The sequence below is a fragment of the Aegilops tauschii genome, chromosome 5 (genome assembly GCF_002575655.3).
Source record: "Aegilops tauschii subsp. strangulata cultivar AL8/78 chromosome 5, Aet v6.0, whole genome shotgun sequence".
NCBI lineage: Eukaryota > Viridiplantae > Streptophyta > Magnoliopsida > Poales > Poaceae > Aegilops > Aegilops tauschii.
Window position 1 is genome coordinate 451,138,233 of NC_053039.3, and position 27,785 is coordinate 451,166,017.

General features: G+C 46.3%; 1 protein-coding gene and 2 pseudogenes across 1 annotated transcript; 2 read left to right on the forward strand and 1 right to left on the reverse strand.

The window, feature by feature from the left end:
• Positions 1-199: 199 nt before the first annotated feature.
• On the forward strand, positions 200-21,136 carry LOC141022992 (probable flavin-containing monooxygenase 1; annotated as a pseudogene).
• LOC109774822 (uncharacterized) lies at positions 17,693-19,654 on the forward strand (annotated as a pseudogene).
• A 1,602-nt stretch (positions 21,137-22,738) lies between the features above and the next one.
• LOC109774821 (histone H4) lies at positions 22,739-23,255 on the reverse strand. Its single transcript, XM_020333597.4, has one exon. It carries the CDS (start codon positions 23,176-23,178, stop codon positions 22,867-22,869), a length of 312 nt encoding a protein of 103 aa, XP_020189186.1. The 5' UTR covers positions 23,179-23,255; the 3' UTR covers positions 22,739-22,866.
• Positions 23,256-27,785: the final 4,530 nt, after the last annotated feature.

Here is a 27,785-nt window from a genome sequence, read left to right on the forward strand (position 1 = left end):
TCTCTTTCCAGGGATTCCCTCCTTCAACCAAGTGTGACCATCACCACCGAATATGGTAATCGCCTATTAAAAAGAGCGTGATGGGTCCAAAAGACTGCTCTGAAAATATTAACTGTCCAGCTAGATGATGCTCACCTCTGAAACCAAACCAACCAATACTTACTGAACCATCACTAATGGGCAACTAAGAGCTTCCACTATGGGTGAGCAGTTTGATGTGGCAGCATGCCATTGAGTCAATAAATTAGGTGCTCATACTTATGGCTGTAACCTGTAAGTGACTTTCTTTAGATTTACTGGAGCAGTCCTTATGCAACCTGGATATAAAGTATGCAGCATCACCTCAAAGCTTTTGCAAAGTTAACTCTACATGCCAGTTTCGACCCCAAACCCAGCATCAAGTGGATTTTATGGTACTGTGCATCAGAAGGCATAGTGGGACCCCAAACCCAGAATTTCCAGCAGATAAAGGGCCTGAGTTGTTCAACGGAAAAACATTGCACTCTATGGACTACTCTTATACATGGATAATGTGGCTGAACTCCTATCGGTCGCGCTGACCTCTCCCCCTCTCCCGTTGGCTCGCCATGGAGAAGAGGGAGGGAGGGGAGAGGTACGATGGGGCAACGGCGGAGGAGATGCATCGGGCGCGTATGAGGAGGACGATGCGACTACCTTCCAGGGAAGACTCGAAGATCAAGCTAGTCACACGGATCTGTGTAGAGGCGTCGGAGGAAGAGATGGAGCGGATGATGGTGGGGGAGGAAACCTCGCCAGAGGAGGTGATTGCGTGGGCGCGCGCGGAGATGAACTCTTCCTCGCCGGTGAGCAGAGCCAAGTGGAGAGCGTTCTAGTCCCTCCAGCCCTCTCTCAGATGAGCTTCGCCGGAGAGATCTCGAGTTCGCCACGCCTCCAGCAAACTGCCTGGGACCTTGGTTCCCCGCTCAAGTGGGCGGTGGATCCAGGGTTTCGGGCGACGCCAGAAGGAGTGGACCTTCAGCAGCACTCATTGGGGAAGCGGCTGAACAGGGCCTCACCGGAGAAGACGCTGGTCGCCAAGGCCGGCGAGATCCTCTGTTTTGCGAGAGGGACGCCGTGCAAGGCCCCACAAGTCAGTGTGAAAGTGAGGAGGAGGTGTGGCCCGAGCCAAAAGGTGGATGGGAGAGCTGAGGTGGAGCAGCCACGTGAGGAAGAAGAGGACGCCATCAGGGCTTACTTTGGGCAGCTGTGGGGGAGGGACGAGTCCACAAACCCTAAATCCCCCTCGGTCCTCGTCTGGATCGAGAAATCACTCCTCCGTAGCCGCTCCTTCTCCGCCGCCGACTGCCATCCTGCCTGTGATCAAGATCGACACCGCCTTATAGTGCCCACTATTTCAATTTCTGCGAGTGAGTGGAGAGGGGAGAGGCCCAACTTCTCAGATCTGGTCGAGATGACCGATGCTCAGGGGCGTGGTCGGGGGAGAGGCAGACGCGGCCCGATTAGGAACCAGAGGGGAGGAGATGGCCACCTGGATCAAGCGGATCATGGAGGGAGCGGGCAGAACCAGTGGGCGCAGCAGCAGTTTGGCCCCCCGCAGCAGCAATTCCCCTTCGGATTCGGCTTTCAGGGTGCCCCTCCCCCATGGTACCAGGGGCCGTTCATGCAGCCGCCACCGATGATGAACCAGTGGGGAGCGCCAGGCAATTAGGGGCAAGGTCAGATGCAGAATCAGCAGCTGCACCAGCAAGGGGGAGGGTCAGGTCCGCAATTCCAAGGGCAGGCACCACCTCAGGGACAGATGCAAGGGAAGCAGGGGCAAGCTACCTTGGTGCAGTCAACAGTAGAGAACAACAGAGATAACAACAGTCAGGCTCAGCAGCAAAAGAAGAAGCAGCCACAGAACAAAAACAAAAATGTCAACAAGGCCAAGGATTCTGCGGGAGGTGACTACAGTGATGTTACCTGCTATACATGTGGAGAGCCTGGACATCATAAGGCCCAGTGCCCAAAACCCCCTTCATGTTTCATCTGCAAGATGGTGACACACAAGGTGGATGATTGTCCAGTTAGAAAGAAGCCTAGGAATTGTGCTAAGTATGTGGGCAGTGCAGCTTCAGGCTTAGGTTTCTTCAAGATTGATGTCCCAGATGTCAATGAGCAGCATGTTGGAAGCAGGAAAAATGTTGGGATTGTTTACATAGAAGCTGGGCAGGTTACTAAAGAAGAACTAGCCCATAACTTCTCTGGCATATACAAAACCAATTGGCCATGGCATATCAGGATGCTGGATAGCTGGACTTTCTTAGTCAAATTCCCCCCTCATATCCCTGTAGAAACAGTGGCTGGCTACCCCAACTTTGGACTGCCTGAGATTGATGGAGTTTCAGTCAATGTTGAGGTGTGGAAAGGAGAGATGGAATTTCATGCAGAACTCCAATCTGTATGGCTTCAGTTCAGAGGAGTGGCCCCAACCTGGGCAGAATGGTTAGTGTTAGAGCAATTTGCTTCTGTTTTGGGCACTCTGATTGATGTAGATTGGCATGGAAACTTTAAGTCTTTCTTTGAGGTGGTTAGAATCAAAATCAGATGCAAAGACTTCACCAAGATTCCTGCTGAAAGAATTTTTGGTATTGGAGACAAGCTGTACAAGATCAAGATCCTTGTGGAACCACCAGTAGAGGAACTTGATCAGGATGATCTTCTGGATGAAGACACTGAAAAAAGTAAAGAAAAAGAATTGCCAAACAGCACCAATTGTGATGATGGGGCTGGAGGCACCCACCACACTGCAAAAAATTCCTCATCTCAGTCTGGGGGAAATGGTTCTGCCTCTGGAACTCCTCACCAGGTTAAGCAAAATGTGCTGTCCTACTTACAGCAGCTCCAGGACCCCATTTCCTTGGATGAAAGCTTTAGAATGTTGCAAGAGATGGAGATTGGAGATGATGAAGAGGAGGTTAACATCAACATGCTAGATGACCAGGCAGGGGAGGCAATAGAGAATGAGGAGGAAGTGGTTTTCAGTCCAATTCCCACCACAAACACAACCCAAGCTCAACCCATTCTGCACAAATGGGGCCCAGTTCAGGCACAAAGGAAGAGCTCCAGGATTGACATTGGTGGGAGAAAAATCATGGAAATTGCTATGGGATCAAAGAGAGTTCAGAACCTTGAAGAACCTAAAGGTAAACACAAAGGTACAATTAAGAAGAACTCATTTGAGAATTTTCATGATCCTGCATTTATTTCTGTAGCTAGAATGGTAGGGGTAGAGATTGATGAACATAGAGAATCCTATGCTTCTGTAGTCTCTAAGAGAAATACCCCTAAGGGGCCTGCAGGGCCTAACCACTTAGGGGGGGAATGCTCAAGCAGAAAACATAGCTAGGAACTCTATACATAACTCTTTAGGAAAAGATGGTGTAGAATACTTAGACCCCCTGGATAAGCCTGTTGGGCTGAAAAATCCTGAAAATGGCTTAGATTCTCCTGTTACACCTGTGGGGTTAAACAGGGTCTCTACTGATGCTGATGACCAGAGTATTATCTGGTCTAAAATCTCCAAGCATGGGCGGGGCAAGCACCCCAAGAAAGCACTCTTTTAGTATGAATTGTTTATTCTGGAATATCAGGGGTATCACTACCCCAGGGAAAAAAACATGTATCATTGATACACTAACTAAGACCAATGCTAGTATTGTTGCTTTCCAGGAAACCAAGAAAGAGGAGCTTACTACTGCCTTTCTTAAGTCCATTAGTGGAAACAAGAATTTTCTTTGGCATCATCTTCCTGCTGTAGGCACTGCTGGAGGTGTTTTGGTTGGTGTAGATGCAGATATCTTTGAGGTTCTGCAATGGACCTCACTGAGTTACTCTGTGTCTTGCAACCTGAAAGTTAAATCTAGTGGGACCTGTTGGAAATATGCCCTAGAGGCAATAATAAATGGTTATTATTATATTTCTTTGTTCATGGTAATCGTCTATTGTTCATGCTATAATTGTATTGTCCGGAAATCGTAATACATGTGTGAATACATAGACCACAACGTGTCCCTAGTAAGCCTCTAGTTGACTAGCTCGTTGATCAACTGATAGTCATGGTTTCCTGACTATGGGCATTGGATGTCATTGATAACGGGATCACATCATTGGGAGAATGATGTGATGGACAAGACCCAATCCTAAGCATAGCATAAAAGATCGTGTAGTTTCGTTTGCTAGAGCTTTTCCAATGTCAAGTATCTTTTCCTTAGACCATGAGATCGTGCAACTCCCGGATACCGTAGGAGTGCTTTGGGTGTGCCAAACGTCACAACGTAACTGGGTGACTATAAAGGTGCACTACGGGTATCTCCGAAAGTATCTGTTGGGTTGGCACGGATCGAGACTGGGATTTGTCACTCCGTATGACGGAGAGGTATCTCTGGGCCCACTCGGTAATGCATCATCATAATGAGCTCTATGTGACTAAGGCGTTAGTCACGGGATCATGCATTGCGGTACGAGTAAAGAGACTTGCCGGTAACGAGATTGAACAAGGTATTGGGATACCGACGATCGAATCTCGGGCAAGTAACATACCGATTGACAAAGGGAATTGCATACGGGATTGACTGAATCCTCGACATCGTGGTTCATCCGATGAGATCATCGTGGAACATGTGGGAGCCAACATGGGTATCCAGATCCCGCTGTTGGTTATTGACCTGAGAGGCGTCTCGGTCATGTCTGCATGTCTCCCGAACCCGTAGGGTCTACACACTTAAGGTTCGGTGACGCTAGGGTTGTAGAGGTATGTGTATGCGGAAACCCGAAAGTTGTTCGGAGTCCCGGATGAGATCCCGGACGTCACGAGGAGTTCCGTAATGGTCCGGAGGTGAAGAATTATATATAGGAAGTCAAGTTTCGGCCACCGGGAAAGTTTCGGGGGTTACCGGTATTGTACCGGGACCACCGGAAGGGTCCCGGGGGTCCACCGGGTGGGGCCACCTATCCCGGAGGGCCCCGTGGGCTGAAGTGGGAAGGGAACCAGCCCCTAGTGGGCTGGGCGCCCCCCCATGGGCCTCCCCCGCGCCTAGGGTTGGAAACCCTAGGGTGGGGGGCGCCCCACTTGCCTTGGGGGGCAAGGCACCCCCCTTGGCCGCCGCCCCCCCCCCCCCCCCCCTCTAGATGGGTTGTGGCCGGCGCCCCCTCCCAGGGGGCCTATATAAAGGGGGGAGGGAGGGCAGCAATATTACAGCCTTGGGCGCCTCCCTCCTCCCCTGCTACACCTCTCTCTCACAGAAGCTCGGCGAAGCCCTGCCGACATCCCGCTACATCCACCACCACGCCGTCGTGCTGCTGGATCTCCATCAACCTCTCCTTCCCCCTTGCTGGATCAAGAAGGAGGAGACGTCGCTGCACCGTACGTGTGTTGAGCACGGAGGTGTCGTCCGTTCGGCACTCGGTCATCGGTGATTTGAATCACGGCGAGTACGACTCCGTCATCCACGTTCATTGGAACGCTTCCGCTCGCGATCTACAAGGGTATGTAGATGCACTCCCTTCCCCTCGTTGCTAGTATACTCCATAGATGCATCTTGGTGAGCGTAGGAAAATTTTAAAATTATGCTACGATTCCCAACAATGGCATCATGAGCCAGGCCTATGCGTAGTTACTATGCACGAGTAGAACACAAAGAAGTTGTGGGCGTTGATGTTGCCAATTCTTCTTGCCGCTACTAGTCGTTTCTTGTTTCGGCAGCATTGTAGGATGAAGCGGCCCGGACCGACCTTACACGTACGCTTACGTGAGACAGGTTCCACCGACTGACATGCACTAGTTGCATAAGGTGGCTAGCGGGTGTCTGTCTCTCCTACTTTAGTCGAAACGGATTCGATGAAAAGGGTCCTTATGAAGGGTAAATAGAAATTGGCAAATCACGTTGTGGTCATACGTAGGTAAGAAACGTTCTTGCTAGAAACCTACAAACCACGTAAAAACTTGCAACAACTATTAGAGGACGTCTAACTTGTTTTTGCAGCAAGTGCTATGTGATGTGATATGGCCAGAAGATGTGATGAATGATATATGTGATGTATGAGATTGATCATATTCTTGTAATAGGAATCACGACTTGCATGTCGATGAGTATGACAACCGGCAGGAGCCATAGGAGTTGTCTTTATTATTTTGCATGACCTGCGTGTCATTGAATAACGCCATGTAAATTACTTTACTTTGTTGCTAAACGCGTTAGCCATAGAAGTAGAAGTTTGGCGTGACGACTTCATGAAGACACAATGATGGAGATCATGATGATGGAGATCATGGTGTCATGCCGGTGACGAAGATGATCATGGTGCCCCGAAGATGGAGATCAAAGGAGCATAATGATATTGGTCATATCATGTCACTATTTGATTGCATGTGATGTTTATCATGTTTTGCATCTTATTTGCTTAGAACGACGGTAGTAAGTAAGATGATCCCTTATGATAATTTCAAGAAAGTGTTCACCCTAACTGTGCACCGTTGCGAAGGTTCGTTGTTTCGAAGCACCACGTGATGATCGGGTGTGATAGATTCTAACGTTCGCATACAACGGGTGTTGACGAGCCTAGCATGTACAGACATGGCCTCGGAACACACGCAATACACTTAGGTTGACTTGACGAGCCTAGCATGTACAGACATGGCCTCGGAACACGGAGGACCGAAAGGTCGAGCATTAGTCGTATAGAAGATACGATCAACATGGAGATGTTCACCGATCTTGACTAGTCCGTCTCACGTGATGATCGGACACGGCCTAGTTAACTCGGATCATGTTTCACTTAGATGACTAGAGGGATGTCTATCTGAGTGGGAGTTCATTGAGTAATTTGATTAAATGAACTTAATTATCATGAACTTAGTCTAAAATCTTTACACTATGTCTTGTAGATCTGATGGCCAACGTTGTCCTCAATTTCAACGCGTTCCTAGAGAAAACCAAGCTGAAAGATGATGGCAGCAACTATACGGACTGGGTCCGGAACCTGAGGATCATCCTCATAGTAGCCAAGAAAGATTATGTCTTAGAAGCACCGCTAGGTGAAGCACCAATCCCAAAGAACCAAGACGTTATGAACGCTTGGCAGCAGCGTGCTGATGATTACTCCCTCGTTCAGTGCGGCATGCTTTACAGCTTAGAACTGGGTCTCCAAAAGCGTTTTGAGAAACATGGAGCATATGAGATGTTCGAGGAGCTGAAAATGGTTTTCCAAGCTCATGCCCGGGTCGAGAGATAAGAAGTCTCCGACAAGTTCTTCAGCTGTAAAATGGAGGAGAATAGTTCTGTTAGTGAGCACATACTCAGAATGTCTGGGTTACACAACCGCTTATCCCAGCTGGGAGTTAATCTCCCGGATGACGCGGTCATTGACAGAATCCTCCAGTCGCTTTCACCAAGCTACAAGAGCTTTGTGATGAACTTCAATATGCAGGGGATGGAAAAGACCATTCCTGAAGTATATTCAATGCTGAAATCAGCGGAGGGGGAGATCAGAAAAGAACATCAAGTGTTGATGGTGAATAAAACCACTAAGTTCAAGAAGGGCAAGGGTAAGAAGAACTTCAAGAAGGACGGCAAGGGAGTTGCCGCGCCCGGTAAGCCAGTTACTGGGAAGAAGTCAAAGAATGGACCCAAGCCTGAAACTGAGTGCTTTTGCAAGGGAAGTGGTCACTGGAAGCGGAACTGCCCCAAATACTTAGCGGACAAGAAGGCCGGCAACGCCAAAGGTATATGTGATATACATGTAATTGATGTGTACCTTACCAGTACTCGTAGTAGCTCCTGGGTATTTGATACCGGTGCGGTTGCTCATATTTGTAACTCAAAACAGGAACTACGGAATAAACGGAGACTGGCGAAGGACGAGGTGACGATGCGCGTCGGGAATGGTTCCAAGGTCGATGTGATCGCCGTCGGCACGCTACCTCTGCATCTCCCTACGGGATTAGTTTTAAACCTCAATAATTGTTATTTAGTGCCAGCTTTGAGCATGAACATTGTATCTGGATCTCGTTTAATTCGAGATGGCTACTCATTTAAATCCGAGAATAATGGTTGTTCTATTTATTTGAGAGATATGTTTTATGGTCATGCCCCGCTGGTCAATGGTTTATTCTTGATGAATCTCGAACGTGATGTTACACATGTTCATAGTGTGAATACCAAAAGATGTAAAGTTGATAACGATAGTCCCACATATCTGTGGCACTGCCGCCTTGGTCACATTGGTGTCAAGCGCATGAAGAAGCTCCATGCAGATGGACTTTTGGAGTCTCTTGATTACGAATCATTTGACACGTGCGAACCATGCCTCATGGGTAAGATGACCAAGACTCCGTTCTCCGGAACAATGGAGCGATCAACCAACTTATTGGAAATCATACATACCGATGTGTGCGGTCCAATGAGTGTTGAGGCTCGCGGAGGATATCGTTATGTTCTCACTCTCACTGATGATTTAAGTAGATATGGGTATGTCTACCTAATGAAACACAAGTCTGAAACCTTTGAAAAGTTCAAGGAATTTCAGAGTGAAGTTGAGAATCAACGTGACAGGAAAATAAAATTCTTACGATCAGATCGTGGTGGATAATATTTAAGTCACGAATTTGGTACACACTTAAGGAAATGTGGAATAGTTTCACAACTCACACCGCCTGGAACACCTCAGAGAAACGGTGTGTCTGAACATCGTAATCGCAATCTATTAGATATGGTGCGATCTATGATGTCTCTTACCGATTTACCGCTCTCATTTTGGGGCTATGCTTTAGAGACTGCCGCATTCACTTTAAATAGGGCTCCGTCGAAATCCGTTGAGACGACACCGTATGAATTGTGGATTGGGAAGAAACCTAAGCTGTCGTTTCTAAAAGTTTGGGGATGCGATGCTTATGTCAAGAAACTTCAACCTGAAAAGCTCGAACCCAAGTCGGAAAAATGCGTCTTCATAGGATACCCTAAGGAAACTATTGGGTATACCTTCTACCTCAGATCCGAAGGCAAGATCTTCGTTGCCAAGAACGGGTCCTTTCTAGAGAAGGAGTTTCTCTCGAAAGAATTGAGTGGGAGGAAAGTGGAACTTGATGAGGTGATAGTCACCCCTTCCGAACCAGAAAGTAGCGCAGCGCGGGAAGATGTTCCTGTGGTGCCTACACCGACTGGGGAGGAAGTTAATGATGATGATCATGAAGCTTCGGATCAAGTTACTACTGAACTTCGTAGGTCCACAAGGACACGTTCCGCACCAGAGTGGTACGGCAACCCTGTCCTGGAAATCATGTTGTTAGACAACGGTGAACCTTCGAACTATGAAGAAGCGATGGCGGGCCCGGATTCCGACAAATGGCTAGAAGCCATGAAATCCGAGATAGGATCCATGTATGAAAACGAAGTATGGACTTTGACTGACTTGCCCGATGATCGGCGAGCCATAGAAAACAAATGGATCTTTAAGAAGAAGACGGACGCGGATGGTAATGTGACCATCTACAAAGCTCGACTTGTCGCTAAGGGTTATCGACAAGTTCAAGGGGTTGACTACGATGAGACTTTCTCACCCGTAGCGAAGCTGAAGTCCGTCCGAATCATGTTAGCAATTGCTGCATACTATGATTATGAGATATGGTAGATGGACGTCAAAACGGCATTCCTTAACGGCTTCCTTAAGGAAGAGTTGTATATGATGCAGCCGGAAGGTTTTGTCGATCCTAAGAATGCTAACAAAGTATGCAAGCTCCAGCGCTCAATCTATGGGCTGGTGCAAGCATCTCGGAGTTGGAACATTCGCTTTGATGAGATGATCAAAGCGTTTGGGTTTACACAGACTTATGGAGAGGCCTGTGTTTACAAGAAAGTGAGTGGGAGCTCTGTAGCATTTCTCATATTATATGTGGATGACATACTATTGATGGGAAATGATATAGAATTCTTGGAAAGTATAAAGGCCTATTTGAATAAGTGTTTTTCAATGAAGGACCTTGGAAAAGCTGCTTATATATTAGGCATCAAGATCTATAGAGATAGATCAAGACGCCTCATTGGTCTTTCACAGAGTACATACCTTGACAAGATATTGAAGAAGTTCAATATGGATCAGTCCAAGAAGGGGTTCTTTCCTGTATTGCAAGGTGTGCAATTGAGCACGACTCAATGCCCGACCACGGCAGAAGATATAGAAAAGATGAGTGTCATCCCCTATGCCTCGGCCATAGGGTCTATTATGTATGCCATGCTGTGTACCAGACCTGATGTAAACCTTGCCGTAAGTTTGGTAGGAAGGTACCAAAGTAATCCCGGCATGGAACACTGGACAGCGGTCAAGAATATCCTGAAGTACCTGAAAAGGACTAAGGATATGTTTCTCGTTTATGGAGGTGACGAAGAGCTCGTCGTAAAGGGTTACGTCGACGCTAGCTTCGACACAGATCTGGATGACTCAAAGTCACAAACCGGATACGTGTATATTTTGAATGGAGGAGCAGTAAGCTGGTGCAGTTGCAAGCAAAGCGTCGTGGCGGGATCTACATGTGAAGCGGAGTACATGGCAGCCTCGGAGGCAGCACAGGAAGCAGTCTGGATGAAGGAGTTCATTACCGACCTAGGGGTGATTCCCAATGCGTCGGGCCCGATGACTCTCTTCTGTGACAACACTGGAGCTATTGCACTTGCGAAGGAGCCCAGGTTTCACAGGAAGACCAGGCATATCAAGCGTCGCTTCAACTCCATTCGTGAAAGTGTTCAAAATGGAGACATAGATATTTGTAAAGTACATACGGACTTGAATGTAGCAGATCCGTTGACAAAACCTCTCCCTAGAGCAAAACATGATCAACACCAGGACGCAATGGGTGTTCGATCCATCACAATGTAACTAGATTATTGACTCTAGTGCAAGTGGGAGACTGTTGGAAATATGCCCTAGAGGCAATAATAAATGGTTATTATTATATTTCTTTGTTCATGGTAATCGTCTATTGTTCATGCTATAATTGTATTGTCCGGAAATCGTAATACATGTGTGAATACATAGACCACAACGTGTCCCTAGTAAGCCTCTAGTTGACTAGCTCGTTGATCAACTGATAGTCATGGTTTCCTGACTATGGGCATTGGATGTCATTGATAACGGGATCACATCATTGGGAGAATGATGTGATGGACAAGACCCAATCCTAAGCATAGCATAAAAGATCGTGTAGTTTCGTTTGCTAGAGCTTTTCCAATGTCAAGTATCTTTTCCTTAGACCATGAGATCGTGCAACTCCCGGATACCGTAGGAGTGCTTTGGGTGTGCCAAACGTCACAACGTAACTGGGTGACTATAAAGGTGCACTACGGGTATCTCCGAAAGTATCTGTTGGGTTGGCACGGATCGAGACTGGGATTTGTCACTCCGTATGACGGAGAGGTATCTCTAGGCCCACTCGGTAATGCATCATCATAATGAGCTCTATGTGACTAAGGCGTTAGTCACGGGATCATGCATTGCGGTACGAGTAAAGAGACTTGCCGGTAACGAGATTGAACAAGGTATTGGGATACCGACGATCGAATCTCGGGCAAGTAACATACCGATTGACAAAGGGAATTGCATACGGGATTGACTGAATCCTCGATATCGTGGTTCATCCGATGAGATCATCGTGGAACATGTGGGAGCCAACATGGGTATCTAGATCCCGCTGTTGGTTATTGACCTGAGAGGCGTCTCGGTCATGTCTGCATGTCTCCCGAACCCGTAGGGTCTACACACTTAAGGTTCGGTGACGCTAGGGTTGTAGAGATATGTGTATGCGGAAACCCGAAAGTTGTTCGGAGTCCCGGATGAGATCCCAGACGTCACGAGGAGTTCCGGAATGGTCCGGAGGTGAAGAATTATATATAGGAAGTCAAGTTTCGGCCACCGGGAAAGTTTCGGGGGTTACCGGTATTGTACCGGGACCACCGGAAGGGTCCCGGGGGTCCACCGGGTGGGGCCACCTATCCCGGAGGGCCCTGTGGGCTGAAGTGGGAAGGGAACCAGCCCCTAGTGGGCTGGGCGCCCCCCCCCCCCATGGGCCTCCCCCTGCGCCTAGGGTTGGAAACCCTAGGGTGGGGGGGGCACTTGCCTTGGGGGGCAAGGCACCCCCCTTGGCCGCCCCCCCCCCTCTAGATGGGTTGTGGCCGGCGCCCCCCCCCCCCCTCCCAGGGGGCCTATATAAAGGGGGGGAGGGAGGGCAGCAATACTACAGCCTTGGGCGCCTCCCTCCTCCCCTGCTACACCTCTCTCTCTCACAGAAGCTCGGCGAAGCCCTGCCGACATCCCGCTGCATCCACCACCACGCCGTCGTGCTGCTGGATCTCCATCAACCTCTCCTTCCCCCTTGCTAGATCAAGAAGGAGGAGACGTCGCTGCACCGTACGTGTGTTGAACGCGGAGGTGCCGTCCGTTCGGCAGTCGGTCATCGGTGATTTGAATCACGGCGAGTACGACTCCGTCATCCACGTTCATTGGAACGCTTCCGCTCGCGATCTACAAGGGTGTGTAGATGCACTCCCTTCCCCTCGTTGCTAGTATACTCCATAGATGCATCTTGGTGAGCGTAGGAAAATTTTAAAATTATGCTACGATTCCCAACAGGACCTGTTTTAGAGTTATAGCTGTTTATGGGTCCCCATATGAGGAGGGTAAAGATGATTTTATTTCTGAACTCCATAGCCTCTTTGTAGATGACCAAATGCCCACTCTTATAGGGGGAGATTTTAATCTAGTTAGATACCAGCAAGACAAAAGCAATGGTAATATTAACCATTAATGGGCTGATAAATTTAATGCCTGGGTGGAGATATGGAGTCTTCTAGAGATTAGGATGTCAGGTAGGAAATTCACTTGGGCTAATAACCAAGAGAATAACATCATGACTACCATAGATAGGATTTTTTGCACCACTGAGCTGGAGGCTATGTTCCCTCTATGCACCTCCCAAGCTCTCCCTAGAGTTGGGAGTGACCATACTCCCCTTCTATGGGATTCAGGTTTGGGGAGCAGTCCTAGGGGCTCCAATTACAAATTTGAAAAATGGTGGTTGCTTCATAAAGATTTCAAAGAATTGGCCATCAAAAACTGGACAGCTCCAGTCAAAAAAGGCAAATCAATAGATGTCTGGCAAGAGAAAGTTAGAAGATTCAGGAAATTCTCCAAAGGATGGAGTAAGAATGTAGAAGCAGAAATTAGGAAGAGGAAAACTGTCCTCACAGAAGAGTATAATGAGTTGGATATCAAATCTGAAACAACTCCTCTCTCTGATGTGGAGAATGTTAGGATGCAGAATATTCTAAAAGAGCTTAGATATATCTGGATTAAAGAGGAAACCAAAGCTAGACAAAGATCTAGGGATAGAGATATACTAGAGGGAGACAGAAACACCAAATACTTTCATGTTGTGGCCAACCAAAGGAGAAGGAAAACCCTTATTCATTCCCTTGTTGGTCCTGATGGTTCTACCACAGACACAAGAGAAATGCTTAAAATAGCCTCTGATTTCTATAAAAATCTCTTTAATAAGGAAGATAGAGGAGGTTTCAACTTAAGCCAAGATTTTTTCTCTGATGAGGAGAAAATCTCTGAGGATAATAATGAAACACTCCAAGCTCCATTTTCTGAAAAAGAGGTGAGGGATGCCATCTTTGGTTCATACTCTGAAGGAGCACCTGGACCAGATGGCCTATCCTTTCTTTTCCTTCAAGAATTCTGGGAAATTATCAAGCAGGATATCATGGCCCTGTTTGATGATTTCCATGCAGGAAAACTTGACATTTATAGGTTAAACTTTGCTATGATTACTCTCATTCCCAAAGAGGAAGATGCTACTGAAATGAAGAAGTTCAGACCTATTAGTTTGCTGAATTGTATTTTTAAGGTTTTTACTAAGGTGCTAACTAATAGGCTGGCTAATCTTATGAATTTCCTAACTTCTAGCAACCAGTCAGCTTTCATAAAAGGGAGATTCATCCTTGAAAGTGTAGTGACAGCCCATGAAGTTTTGCACTCTACTTATCATTCTGATAACTCAAGTCTTGTTCTTAAATTAGATTATGAGAAAGCATTTGATAAAGTTAACCTAGATTTCTTAATGGAGATTCTCCAAAAAAGAAACTTTGGTCCTGTTTGGACCATATGGATTTATCAAATTACTCACATGGGCTCTGTGGGAGTTAAAGTCAATGGGATTGATAGTGACTTCTTTGTAACCAACAAAGGACTAAGGCAAGGAGATCCTACATCTCCTTTACTATTTAATATTGTTGTAGATGTGCTAACTAGAATGCTCATTAAAGCAACTTCTCATAACCTGATAAAAGGGCTTTGTTCTGACCTTATCCCTGGTGGAGTGATATGTCTGCAATATGCAGATGACAGTATCCTCTTCATGGACAAAGATGAACATAAAGCTGCTAACCTGAAAATGATCTTGACTTGTTTTGAGAGAGTATCAGGTATGAGAATCAACTATGCTAAGAGTGAACTCATTCCTTTAGGGGTTGAGGGGGGAGAATTAACCAACTTTGTGAATACCTTTGGATGTACTGTTGGTACATTTCCAATAAAGTACCTAGGGATTCCTTTACACTATGATAAATTGAGGAGGGAAGATATCCAGCCTCTTATTGATAAGATTTTAAAGAGGATGGCTGGCTGGAGGGGGAAGCTACTGTCCTACTCTGCTAGACTAACTCTCATTAAAGCTTGTTTAGCTAGTATTCCTATATATCTGCTGTCCTTCTTTAAGTTTCCTAAATGGGCCCTAGATTTGATTAACAGTCAACTAGCTCGTTGTCTTTGGAGTGACTTTGAGGGGAACGGGAAGCTTCATCTGGCCAATTGGCACCTAGTTTGTATGAAGAAAGAACATGGAGGACTAGGGGTCCCTAACATCAGAGATCTTAACCTGTGTTTGCTGGGTAGCTGGGTCAAGAGATATGCCCAAGATGAGGGCAAAATCTGGAAAAGCATTGTAGACAACAAGTATATTAGGAATGCTCCTAATATATTTGCATGTAGGCCACAGGCCTCCTCCAATTTTTGGCAAGGGGTTATGTGGGCTGCCAAAGCTCTTAAGTTTGGCTATAGATGGGTAGTAGGAAATGGTAGGAAGGTTAGATTTTGGAAGGATATCTGGTTTGGAACCTCCCCACTCTCTGTTCAATTTTGGCCTTTATACTCCATTTGTCACCAGCAATGTGTGACAGTCTCTGAAGTTTGGGATGGGAGTAACATTAAACTTACCTTTAGGAGGAGATTTACCCCTATCATGATGGAAGAATGGTACTGCCTTGAACAAATCATAAAAGAGACTGTGCTCAAAACAGATGATGATGCAATGGTCTGGCAGTATGAATCCAAGGGGGTTTACTCCTCTAGCTCTCTATATGCTATTATTAATTTTAGAGGGGTGAAACCTGTCTATATCCCTTCTGTTTGGTCCATTGTTGTGCCTCCCAGAATCCAGGTTTTTCTCTGGCTCCTGGCGCATAATAAACTTATGACTAAGAACAATTTGCTTAAAAGGGGGATAGATAGGAACCCTGACTGTCTTTTCTGCTCTGAACAGGAAACTGTAAATCATTTGTTTTTTGACTGTGTGGTTGCAAAAAACATCTGGAGTGCAGTCTCCTCGTTTCTTTCCATAGAAATAGTATCTAGTTACTTTTCCATTGCCAAATTTTGGCCGGCTAATAAGAAACATGAAGTACTTAATGCTTTTTGTGCTTGTGTCTTGTGGAGCCTGTGGAAAACTAGAAATAAACATGTTTTTGACAATGCAATCTGGTCTGATGTTAAACAGATCTGGTGGCTGGTCTGGAGGACCCTCAAGAGGTGGATGATTCTGTACACCAAAGACTCGCTCGAGAAAATGCAGAGGATACTACACTGGATATCCTGCATACTCAAAAACCCACCCCAATTGACTATGGGGTGAAAAGGAACTTGATGAGCACTGGAGGTGCCGTTCATGCCTCGTCCGACTCCAAGCTCAATTTTGGGGCTGGCAAAGAGGGGTTCCAGGGTCCAGACTCTTCAAGGCCGAGTGATCCACCATCAAAAAAGGCGGTCCAAGTGATTCCTAGTCCTACGTCGCCTCTCGACTGGCCTGGCACACCAACCAGCCTCTCAAGAAGATGAAGGGGGGGCTTATGGAGCATAGATGCTTGATGCAGAAGACATGAGGAGGCTGGCTGATGCAGGTGGAATGCGGATCTCACTGTTGTAGTGTTTCCATCAGTTTTTAGTGTTTCAGGGCTGAGGGAGTTGGATTTCTATACCTGTAATAGGCTGCAGGCCTTTGTTCCTTACCTTGTTTACCCTTGTTTACTTTTGCTCTTTCAGAACATGCGTTTGAGGCATGCTTGGTTGTTGGGACTGGCTTGGTTTCATTTATTATTGAATGGAACCGGGGGCGACAAAACCCCCTGATGATCTAAAAAAATAATGTGGCTGAATGTGTTGAAGGGAAGAGTGTGACGATACTTGGATCTGAAAAATCAGCATTTGATATTGCTGCAGAGGTTGCCAAGCTGAATGGCGAGTCCGAGAGAAGTAAGACCTCACTAACTAGTAATAATCGTTCAAAGCAATAAGTGTCTGACAGTTTGATCCCAATTATATCTGGCCATGGGCCGGGCCGGGCTTGGGCCGGGCCTAAAAAAGCCCACGGCAGAAAACTGAGGCCCAGGCCCTCCCAGGCCCTTTCATCGGGCCTACTTTTCAAGCCCAAGCCCGGCCCATCTGGTAAAAAGCCCTGAAAAGCCCTTAGGGCTTAGGGCCGTGGGCCGGGCCTCTTCCTTAAAATGCCAATATGCCAAGCCCAAGCCCGTCCAGGCCCTGCTGATGGGCTCAAAACTCAGGCCCAAGCCCGGCCCACGGGCAAGCCCATCGGGCCTAGGCCCTGGATTTTAGGGCCAGGCCTGGGTGGGCCGACAGGGCCGGGCCTGAGATGGCCAGGACTAATCCCAATGCAGGTGCAGCTCAGCCGTGCACCATGATATATAGAACTGAACCCTGGCTTTTGATAAATCTAGCATATGGGGACTTAACCTTAGTTACTTCTACCTTAACCGCATCTCGCAACTACTTGTTCATAAACCCGGTGAAGGATTTCTGGGCTGTATATTGGCTTGCGCACTTTATATATCACCTTGGTAAATAATTACTTCCAACTCAAATAGAGCTTTGAAAACAGTATAGAGAACTTGTGCATAGAAAGCTCACAATCCACAGAATTCATGATGTTTCAGAGATGGGCAGTTACAAAAGTAATACCTGCCTGAAGCAAAGGATTCATTTACAAAAACATGGGGATGGTACCTGACTACAGCTTCTCCTTTGCTATGTCTTCTTGTTTGTTTGCAATGCTGGCAATAGGGTTTCATGACAGGGTCGATGAGGGTAGCATTATTCTTAAGAAATCCAAGAGGTTCAGCTTCAGCAGTAATGGGATCATCCTGGAGGAAGGAAATGAATGGGAGCGGCGATTCGGTGCCCGACCCCAGCTGCTCCCGAAATCATCGGCGTCAATTCCAGGCTCGGGATCTGAACAATTCACGCTGACACATCTGACTCGAAATATAGAAAAAGGGACGTACGGTACGAAACAGTGGATCTGACGTGGGCCCAAATCGTATGTGGTGGGACGGCGTTTGCGGGCGGGCTCTCTGGTCCGTGGACCTGAACGTCGGCATTTCAACCGAGCCACGGATCAGATAAGGCGTTCATTCTGGAAACCCTCGCCGCCCCTCTCTTCCTCCCCAAACATCACTATCCCCTTCATCTAGTGGCGCTCGTTCTGCACCGGCGGCAACGGGAAAAATGGATCATGCTGTTTGAGTTCCTGCTCGATGCAGTCGACAGGTTAGTTCATGCAGATCTACAAGGTTTTGAGATTTGTTTTGCGAGCTGCTGTATGTGTAGAAGAAAGCTAACAAACGGGCCTTGGCGTCGGCCATTGCCGTCTTTTTCAGGTTCCCGCTGCGTGAGGAGTTCAGCGGCAGTTTTGAGCACTCAGATCCAGTACCTCTAGTCTTGTTGCGGAACAGCGAAGCCGACCATGCCGTTCCTGCGGACTCCAATCCTGGGTCTGGTTGCGGTCAACAGTCGGCGGCGACGGCCAGATGAGATGGTTTTCGCCGGCGTCCGGACGCAATCGACTGCCAGAGTCAACCGAGAAGCCCCTGGTTGGACAAAAAGGTGTGAACCCAAGCTCCCCCCGCTGTTGAACTGTAAATGTTCCCTGTGACTCTGCTTTCGTCTCCTCTGCACAAGTTTGGACAGAAATTAGTTTAATTGGGAAATCGTTATCAAAATAACCATATCAAAATAGATAGTTGAACCATTGTAGCCAGACCTTAGTTACCTTGCTTCACTGAAGTAAACTTACCATACTAAATATGTACGTTTGGAAAATACAGGTTAGTGTCTATAGCAAGGCTAGGGTGAAACGGTTTATTCTGTTTTAGAGATTCTGCTTTGGGAGGCAATATCTGAAAGTCTTTCCAGAAATACATGTTTACTTGCTCTGCTTGTCTTTCAAATGTAGAGGTATTTCACATCAACAAGATATGTCCATTTTCTGTGTGTTCCTCTATAATTGCTAATTCAGAACCTCATGTATTGGAAAATTATAAAATATACACAGTACCATTAATTGGTTGTAAATCTGGACAGCTCGGATTTAACTCTTCAGAACTTTTATTTGCTTATGTTTTTACAGAAATACAGGTCATTTCCTTGTTTCTAAATATACTGGACTATTATTTTGGAATGCTAACTGTAGTTGGGTTAGTTGATTTTAAGTGTAGCAATACATCGATTTTAACATGAAAATGAATAGCTACTTTTGTTATATCAGACATTGTTAAGGTCAAAATGACTTGTCTGGTTATTTATATTTATGATACCGGAGCCAATTATAATGAAGCTCTTAGTTAGTGTGTCATTCTGTAGATTGGAGATATGATATGATTGTATACAATGTCAGACCGTTGAAGCACTGAAAATTAGGCTGTGACAGTTTTCTCGTTTTTAGCTGACCGAGTAGCAGGTATACCAAAGTTCTTTCTCATCGCCTTTATCACTCAGATACTAACTTGAGTGCTTCCGACAGTATATGATGGTTGTTCTCAAAGGTTTAGTGCCCATGGCATTCGGAGGTACCCAGGAGCCTGCAGCCTACGGTGAGCTGGTTTCCATCGGAGGGCTGAACCCTGATGTGAACAAGAAGCTGAGCGCCGACATTGCTTCCATCGTGGAGTCAAAGTTGTCCATCCCCAAGTTCCCGCTTCTACCTCAAGTTCCAGTATTCAAAGGCAAGCAGACATTATTTGTCGTCTACTGCTCATTCGTTGGTCTTCATTAGACATCATAATGTTCTCATTGCAATTCTGCTGTTTGTTAGGTCCATCCTGCACAAGAACATGCTCAATGGTTGCATGATTTTGCATCAAGAGTAGATCATGTAAATGTCCATCTGTCATTTGAACTCGTAGTCGTCGTGTTAGCTTCCATAGTGGCTTCCTATCTATGCTAGATGCTAATTATATGAACTCTAATTAACCTTTTTTTCTTTACCATGCAGCGCTCGGACTTTGGATGGAACTGATTGACCTTTTAGACGGGTCATATGGCGTAGAGTCTTGTATGAGCTTCAGAGTTCGTAATATTCTGTCCATTGCGTATTTAAGGAGAAGCTGCAGTAAGATGTCTTGTCAGTTTAATGGCCAGTGTTTATGATACCCTTTGCCGGAGTCCTTGTGTGATCTAGTGGGTTTGGCTTCAGACTTGCCATGGCAAGGGAATGTCGAAACTGTTTGGTTTGATTCGTAATCATGAAGCATTTCTGGTGTCCTCTGTGTGTGCTGGCTGTTGCGTTCCAGTGATTTGCTGCATGAACTAAAATTCAGGATTTGCATTTAAGTGCACCTGCAACTGTGGAACATATAATTGGAGGACATAGGCTCTGTTTGGCGTCACCATGATCTATGATACCCTTTGTCGGCTTAGCTACTTTGATATGCAGATTTGTTTGATTGGATGTTTGTTTTCCATTAAAGAGGTAAAATGGGTAGGACAATCATGGTCAAGGAACCAAATATGTCATCTTTACGGAACTCTATTCCTAGTCCTCCGCCCCTGTTGAGATTCGTCCTTGGGTGTGTGGGCCAGGACGGAAGACGCATTTATGAAGGGCAGACTGGTGGCTGTTTGTTTGTACGTGAGCCAGGGACGGCTCAGACCGGCGTAGCAGAAGGGCTGAGCCGTGCTTCGCCGAGCTGTTCCGCGTGTACAGTGCACATGCTGTCACATTCAATGCGTGGCAGAGTTGACCTATTTTAGGAGATATACGAGCGTGAAATACACCAGGGAGCACAGATCCAGATGTGAGCGTGCGGTGCTGATTTTGAGAGCATCTGAGCCCTGGCTTAGAAACGAATATCCCGCATAAAGAGTGATATTATAATTCTAGCAACAGGATTCAGCGGAGACCAGAAGCTTAGGGACATCTTCGCAACAAACTGGTGTAGAAATATAGTGACAGGATCATCAGATACATCAGTTCCTCTGTACAGGTACAGGTTGGACAATTTTTTCAGCTTGGCATGTTTGGAGGACAATAAATACTAGCATAGGGAGAACATTTTTTTCCTAGAGAACTGCACCGCCGCTTAACAGTTGTAACACGGAAAAATAAGGGGAAAAGTGAACTAATAATGAGGTTAGGAAGTAAGAAATCACACTGCTTAGTTCCCTAAATGGAGCCTACATTCGAAGTGAAAAATATTCAATACAAAACTATATATATATATATTCTGCACTATTGCAAGATCTTATAGTGAAGTAATGTATATCAAAAGCATGAACCCACTTTTGAATGATTTCAGAGAGAAAGGATTCCTGGCTGAATGGTTCCAGCCATATGGACCTGCTGATTATGCAGGCCTTTGCTGAAGACAAGAGCACATTTTTCACTATTATATTCAAAGCAAAAGAAGAGACAAAAGCAAATACCTTCAGGGCTCTATGGATGATTTAAGCAAGTCTTTGTTTTAGCCACTTTGTTGTTAGCTTAACTACAGGAAATAACTCTACAGTTTACCGTAATAAATTTTAATTAGTGCATCTCCTAAGATGTTTTTTGCTCTTTCAAGGTGGGGGGGGGGGGGGGGGGGGTCTAGTTGCTTCCCTCGAGTTATTTTAGAGCATTCGTACACTGTTCCCTTCCCACACACAAAAACTGAGGCAGTGAAAGAAGAGAGAACTAGACATTTATTTGCTATACTATATACTGAAAATCACAAGTAAATTTCATTTGATGTATCTTTACTTGCATCTTGTATGAAATTTAGAAAACCCTGTATAACGGTCCAAAAGCATAAAAAGAAACCCTGTATAACCCTATGAAATTTAGAGGTTTCGAGGATGATTAGTTTCCACCCCCCCCCCCCCCCCCCCCCCTCCCCTCCCCTCGGTCGCCTTCCAAAACCGTAAGGCATTGTGACCTGAACTGTGCTTCTGAAACTAGTCACCGTGAGAATTCGACTCCTAAGATTACCAAAATGCAAAGACAGTTTGAATCGTATCCTGACGTGAACATTGTTGGTTTGGGGAACGGATGGAAGAATACACAGATGTAGATCAACAGAGCCTGACAATCACTACAACCCAATCCAATCCATTCGAGCGAACAAGCAGTAGCCAGTCCATTGTGCATCCTAACACAATAACATGATCAAAGACCACAGCAAAAAGCAGACGAAGAAATTGGGGAGCGGAATGAAGAATACGCATTTAAGGTAAACAACTGAAATTCATTACAAGCCAATCCAATTCATTCCAGCAAACAAGCAGTAGCCAGCTCCTTGCACATCCTAACATGAAGCACAGACCAGAGCAAACAGCAGCAAGAGACTGCCTGCCGCACTATGAACCCTAGCTACTAATCTGATCTGGAGCTGGGGCATGGCCTTTGCCTGGCCACTGGTTATTGTAATTCAGGAAGATGGATCAGGTAGTCAAAATCCACTTTCGGCCAAAGAATCAGCTCCATCCCATCACAATTCAATGGTCAGGGCCAGCTACTCGTGTCTCATGACTCGTAAGTTCTAATTACAGTTAAAGAAACTTCTAATTATATCAGAGGAACAGATTTTTCATGTGGTAAGCCATGAAAGCCACTGATCAGGAGAAAATTTGGGAAGACAACAGAGGCAGGTAAATCAGACGGGTACCAAGAGATCGCTCGCGGGAGCGGCAAAAGCAGATTCCAAGGCTCCAGCACGATCACCTGCCTCCTACTCTGTTCTCACCGGCAACGAGACCTGCTTCAGAAGCAGAGGCATGGAACATTAATGAACATTGATGCCTTGAAAAGACGAGGCGACCAGGAAAACACAACTTACCTCAGGTGCTCGACGAAATTGCTGAACGGGAACAGGTATGGGGGGCTCGTACCTCTGCCGCCGCCGTGCCGATGCCGAAGCACTATCCGTTCTGCAACGGAGGTGGATCGGTGCCTGCAAGTATAGTCGACGGATTTGGAATTGGGATAAGATTGAGGTGGGCATTTCACAGTCCAGAGACGAACAATTTGAAGGGATGGTTCGAATTGCGGGCACCAAAACCAACAACCGATTTGAGCACAGAAAATCTGAGAGCCAGAGAATGGGGAATTGACAGACGCAGCAGATTTCAACGATAAACTAGTTGAATTTCCATTCAATTCCATTCTACAGAAGATAGCAAACAACAGCGAGATGCTGCGATTACATCAACGACCACGAACCCTAGACACAGGCTAGCTAATCTGGTGGCGGCCTAGCCTCCGAATCCGTAGAGGGTGCGTCCCTGGCGCTTGAGCGCGTAGACGACGTCCATGGCGGTGACGGTCTTGCGGCGGGCGTGCTCGGTGTAGGTGACGGCGTCACGGATGACGTTCTCGAGGAAGATCTTGAGCACGCCGCGGGTCTCCTCGTAGATGAGACCCGAGATGCGCTTCACGCCGCCCCGCCGCGCCAGACGACGGATCGCCGGCTTGGTGATGCCCTGGATGTTGTCGCGGAGCACCTTCCGGTGGCGCTTGGCGCCGCCCTTGCCGAGTCCCTTGCCTCCCTTGCCGCGGCCCGACATCTTCTCCCTTCTCCTTCCTTCTCCTCTGTGAGGTTGACTTGTCTTTGTGGTAGCTGCGGTGGCTGATGGTTGTGCCGTGCGGGGCGAGGTGGATTTATAGCCCTCAGGTTTGGGGGCAGGGAGCGGCCGCGATCCGCGTGATGCGGGGTGCGGTCCGTCGGATGGGGATCGATGGCAGGGAGGGGGGAGGAGGGGTGGCGCGGATCGCTGACGTGGCGAGGAGGTGTGTTTCTTTTCTGAGGAGGAGGCGGGGGTGCGCGGATGCGAGGAGGGAGTGCGCGTCGGTGGCTGGCTGCCAGGTGGGACCGGACGGGTTTTGGATGGATTGCTTTTGCGCGCGGCGTTTGCTCGCTGCCGCGAAATTTCGGATGGAATTCTGGCCGGTGGAGCCGTGAGGTGTGCGCCCGTGACGACACTAGTTCGAAGGCGTGAGCTCATGTTGTTGCCATGACAATTTGGAAAGCGTATTTCACTGTTTCCACGATCAATTGATATGGGGGTGTTTCTTTCACCTAGAAGGCCCTGTTTACTTGCATGGATTTTGAAGTAAGCCGGGCTAACTGAATACAAGTAGAAAAAAAGCATGTTTTGCACATGGTTTATTTGTCCGCTTCCTCTCTAGGCTGAGCAGAAACACACACACTAGTGTTTTGTTTGCAAACTTGTGCTACACAGATGCAAAGTGTTGTTGTGTGGCTACATCTATACCTGTTGATAAAGTGTTGTTGTGTGGTTACATCTATACCGTTTTTTCTAGTTTTTTTAATAAAGAATCCTGACGTTTGAGGTAATTAACCTACCGTTCTTATTTAAATCAAACGAATTGTCTTTTATGTTTTAACAGAAAACCCCTATATTTTTCGGTTAATCAATCTGTAATGCATCTAAAACAAATGTTTTTCTAAATTATACATATATTTTAAACTGTAACTCCGATTTTAACATGCTATATATGAATTTGATCAGAAAAATGTTTAGAATCTGAATAAGATGTTATTTTACCTCTTAAATATTTTTAAAATATTATTTTCGGTGCAGACTTAGTCTATAGCACATGGTTATTTTCTTTCGTACCGGTGGTGATCCGAATTGCAAAAAAACAACCACTGAAACCAGACCGAGACGAAAGAAAAAATCGATAACCACGCATGCACACCTCTAAAAAAACTCGCAGGAGAAAAACAACATATTTCTCGTCTGGTTTCGAGCAAGCACGTGCGGGGGAAAGAGAGAGGGGGGAGGGAGAGAGCTGCCTTAGGATTGACAACATTCAAACGCGTAATGATCGTGTGAGCGCTGAGGCCACCATCAGCGAGGGTGAAGAGGATAAGCGGCAACACATGAGTTAAGATTGTGTGTTATTTTTTCTCCCGTTGCAACGCACTGACTATTTTACTAGTACAAGACAATTTGATTTTGGTAACATTTTGTTCGAGTGGTGAGGTTACCCGCGCACGCAGGCACAACATAATCATAGGCAACTAACAAGCACAACATAAACCAGAGTCTTGGACGGTACTCGCATGTAATTAAACTAACACACACTTGCGACAAAGTCTTAAACTAACCGTCCAACGCACAAGTCTGAAACAAAGAGAAGGTCATCCTCCATCATTGAGTAACCCTCCATTGTGCTTACTATAGGAAAACCACAAGAAGGTAAGAAAAGTATCGATTGCATTTGACCGAACACCTGTCGGGCGTGGTGTCCGCCATGGACGGCGTCGGCAGGGGCGAAGGGTACCTGACTGCGAAAGATCCTAGGTGGATGGTTGCGTAGTCCAAGGCGGGCAGGCGCGTGGGCGGGGGCTTCGAACGCCTGACAATGCGTGGGAGGCGGTCAAAGAGGTACAACGGCGACGGCTGACGATGAGGGTGCGGATGCAGAGCAAGGGGCGGAGTGGAAGAAAAGTGGCCTGATGGGAGTCCTACATGGTGGTGGCCCGGACACCTACAAAGCTCCCCTCAGTTTGCGTCCGATTTGCGGGAATTCGAACAACCGGACGCGTTCGCGGATCGATGGGGTACCGTGTTGGATGGCAAGATTCAGCCATATGCGGGAGTTTTGAGGGTCGGTGTTGGAGATGCCCTAACTCCTCAAGTTGGCCTCTTCTGAGAAGTTAAACGCCAGCTAACCAACTCAAATTTGAGAAAGCAACACCACTTTTTTTAAACCAAAACTAGCTCTTCTTGTTGGAAAAAAGGGCAGAACCACTAGCGCAGCGACTGATTGGCCTCTCGCTACTATAATTAGGCTAAGACTGTTGGAAATACGCCCTGGAGGAAATAATAGGTGTACTATTTATTTTTCAAGTTTATAATTAAATGTTTATGTTCATGCTATAACTGCAATGACTCTGAATTTTTGCGATAAACAAGCGGCTGAGAGGAAAACTCATATGCACGTGTAGAAATACAAACGGTAAGATAGATTCCTAGTCTTGCCTCTAGGACTAACTCAAGTGTTGCATGAAGGTTTCGTTTTCCCTAATTATAGGCATGTGTTAAGTGTAACAGTGATGTTGATGTTGGGAAATGTAGTAGAAAACAAAAAGTCTCACCCTGCGATCACCCAGAAACAATATGAAGATGCATAACGGGTTGTGATCAATGATCGTCACCGACTCCGGGAGTGCAGCGGAAGAAGACGAGTCGGTGTAGATCGTACTTGAAGTCCCTCGAATGTTGATGACGATCCCGTGAACCACCCACGAACGATCCCTCGAACAGAAGACCGAAAGCATGGCCTCTCTACTTGGTTGCAAGCGTACGGTCTTCACGATCTGGCAGCGCTTTGCCGTCCAGAGCTAATCGTCACTTGAGAATTAGAGGGAGGAGATTAGAACCACACGGGGCTTCTAATTATGACGATTAGAGGTGTCTAGGGCTAGCTCTAATTAGTCAACTAGGATCAACAAGAACTAGAACTAGATCAACTAGAGGAGGCTCCAAAACTTGTATATCCATAGGGTGGAAAAGCTCTAGTATATATAGGTTAGAGGGAAGGGAGAGGGCGGCCATCAAGGGAGGAAAGTCCCCCTTGGGGCGCCGGACATAGGGGGAGGAGTAGGACTCCTCCCCAAGTCCAATTTGCCCCCCCTATAAGGAAAGGGGGGCGCCTTCCTACTTGGGCCCTCGTGGCCCAAGTTGCCTTCCACATCTTGGTCTTTTAATGCCCATTGATATTTAAATTAAATATAAAATGTTCTAAACATTTTTAGAGCATTATATATAACTTAACATCCCCGGAAACATTTTCCATCTATATATAATTAATTGGTAATACCCGATATTCACCGAAACCCTTCTGGTGACCCTGAAACGCATACGGGACCTCTCGGAACTATTCCGAATATTAATGAAACAATTCCACAAATATATTCTCATCACTCCCATCCTACTAACACCCAGCAGATTGTGATTACCTTAAGCTTGTGACCACCCCACAAATTCAGTAAACCATAGACATGAACGAAACCCCTTCATTCAATGACCGATAGCGGAACCGTGGACATCCATATCGGTCCCTATGATTACACGAATGATATTCGAGTGAACCTTTGGTTATCATGTGATGTTCCCTTTGCTTTGTGATACTTTACAAAACCCGGTGTGCATTGGTATCCTCCTGAGTCATCACCATGCTCCCTATACCGTTACTCCCGTTACCAGCTTTGTTCTTCTTTCTCGTTAACGTGTTCCGGCATCCCCGTGGTGTAGTCATCTGTGCCTGGCCAGGCGATGATGGATGTCGTCACACCGAGAGGGCCCTAAGAATACCTCTCCGTCTCGGAGGAGCAGATCCCACTCTCGAGTTGTCCGGTCACTTGTCAAACTTTCCGGTGAGGCTAAAAGTTGTGGTCATGATCACCTTATTACAGATGATGTTTGAGCAACCCCAAAGCCCATAGTCCGGTAGGAAGTGACCGAGGCACTCTCATGGTCTGAGGAACTAAAACACATTCTAACACTCCATGTTATAATAGATGATTTCAGATGATATGATCACATAGTATAACAGACAAGTATTGGGTCGATTCAATATGATCATTCTTCTAATGTCATACCATGAATGTGGTTTTCGGACTATCGTTACACTTAACGATATCCTAAGATCTGGAAAAGTGATCACCAACAACACTTGAGCCGATGTTAGAGGCGAGACCGGGAACCTATTGTTTACCGTTTACCATTTCACACGTGCATATGAGTTTTCCACTGAATCGCATATTCCGGGATCACAGTAGTTATAGCATGAAATATAAACTCTTAATGATGAATAACGAAAATATAATAATACAATATTATTGCCTCTAGGGCATATTTCCAACAGTCTCCCACTTGCACCAGAGTCAATAATCTAGCCGCCTGGTTTTACAAACACCTGTAAGTAATCTGGTGTTGCTCATTCTTTGCTTGTGGTAGAGCCTTTGTCATTTGTTTTGACACCTTCAAAACTCAGTAATATTTGTGTCAAACTTGTATGTTTTCAGGATCTCAATCCATTTTGCTTTGAGCTATAACATTTCATTCAAAATAAATTATCTTTTAGACTAATTGAACTTAGAATTACATCAACTATATCAAGACTCTTCTTGACTATATAT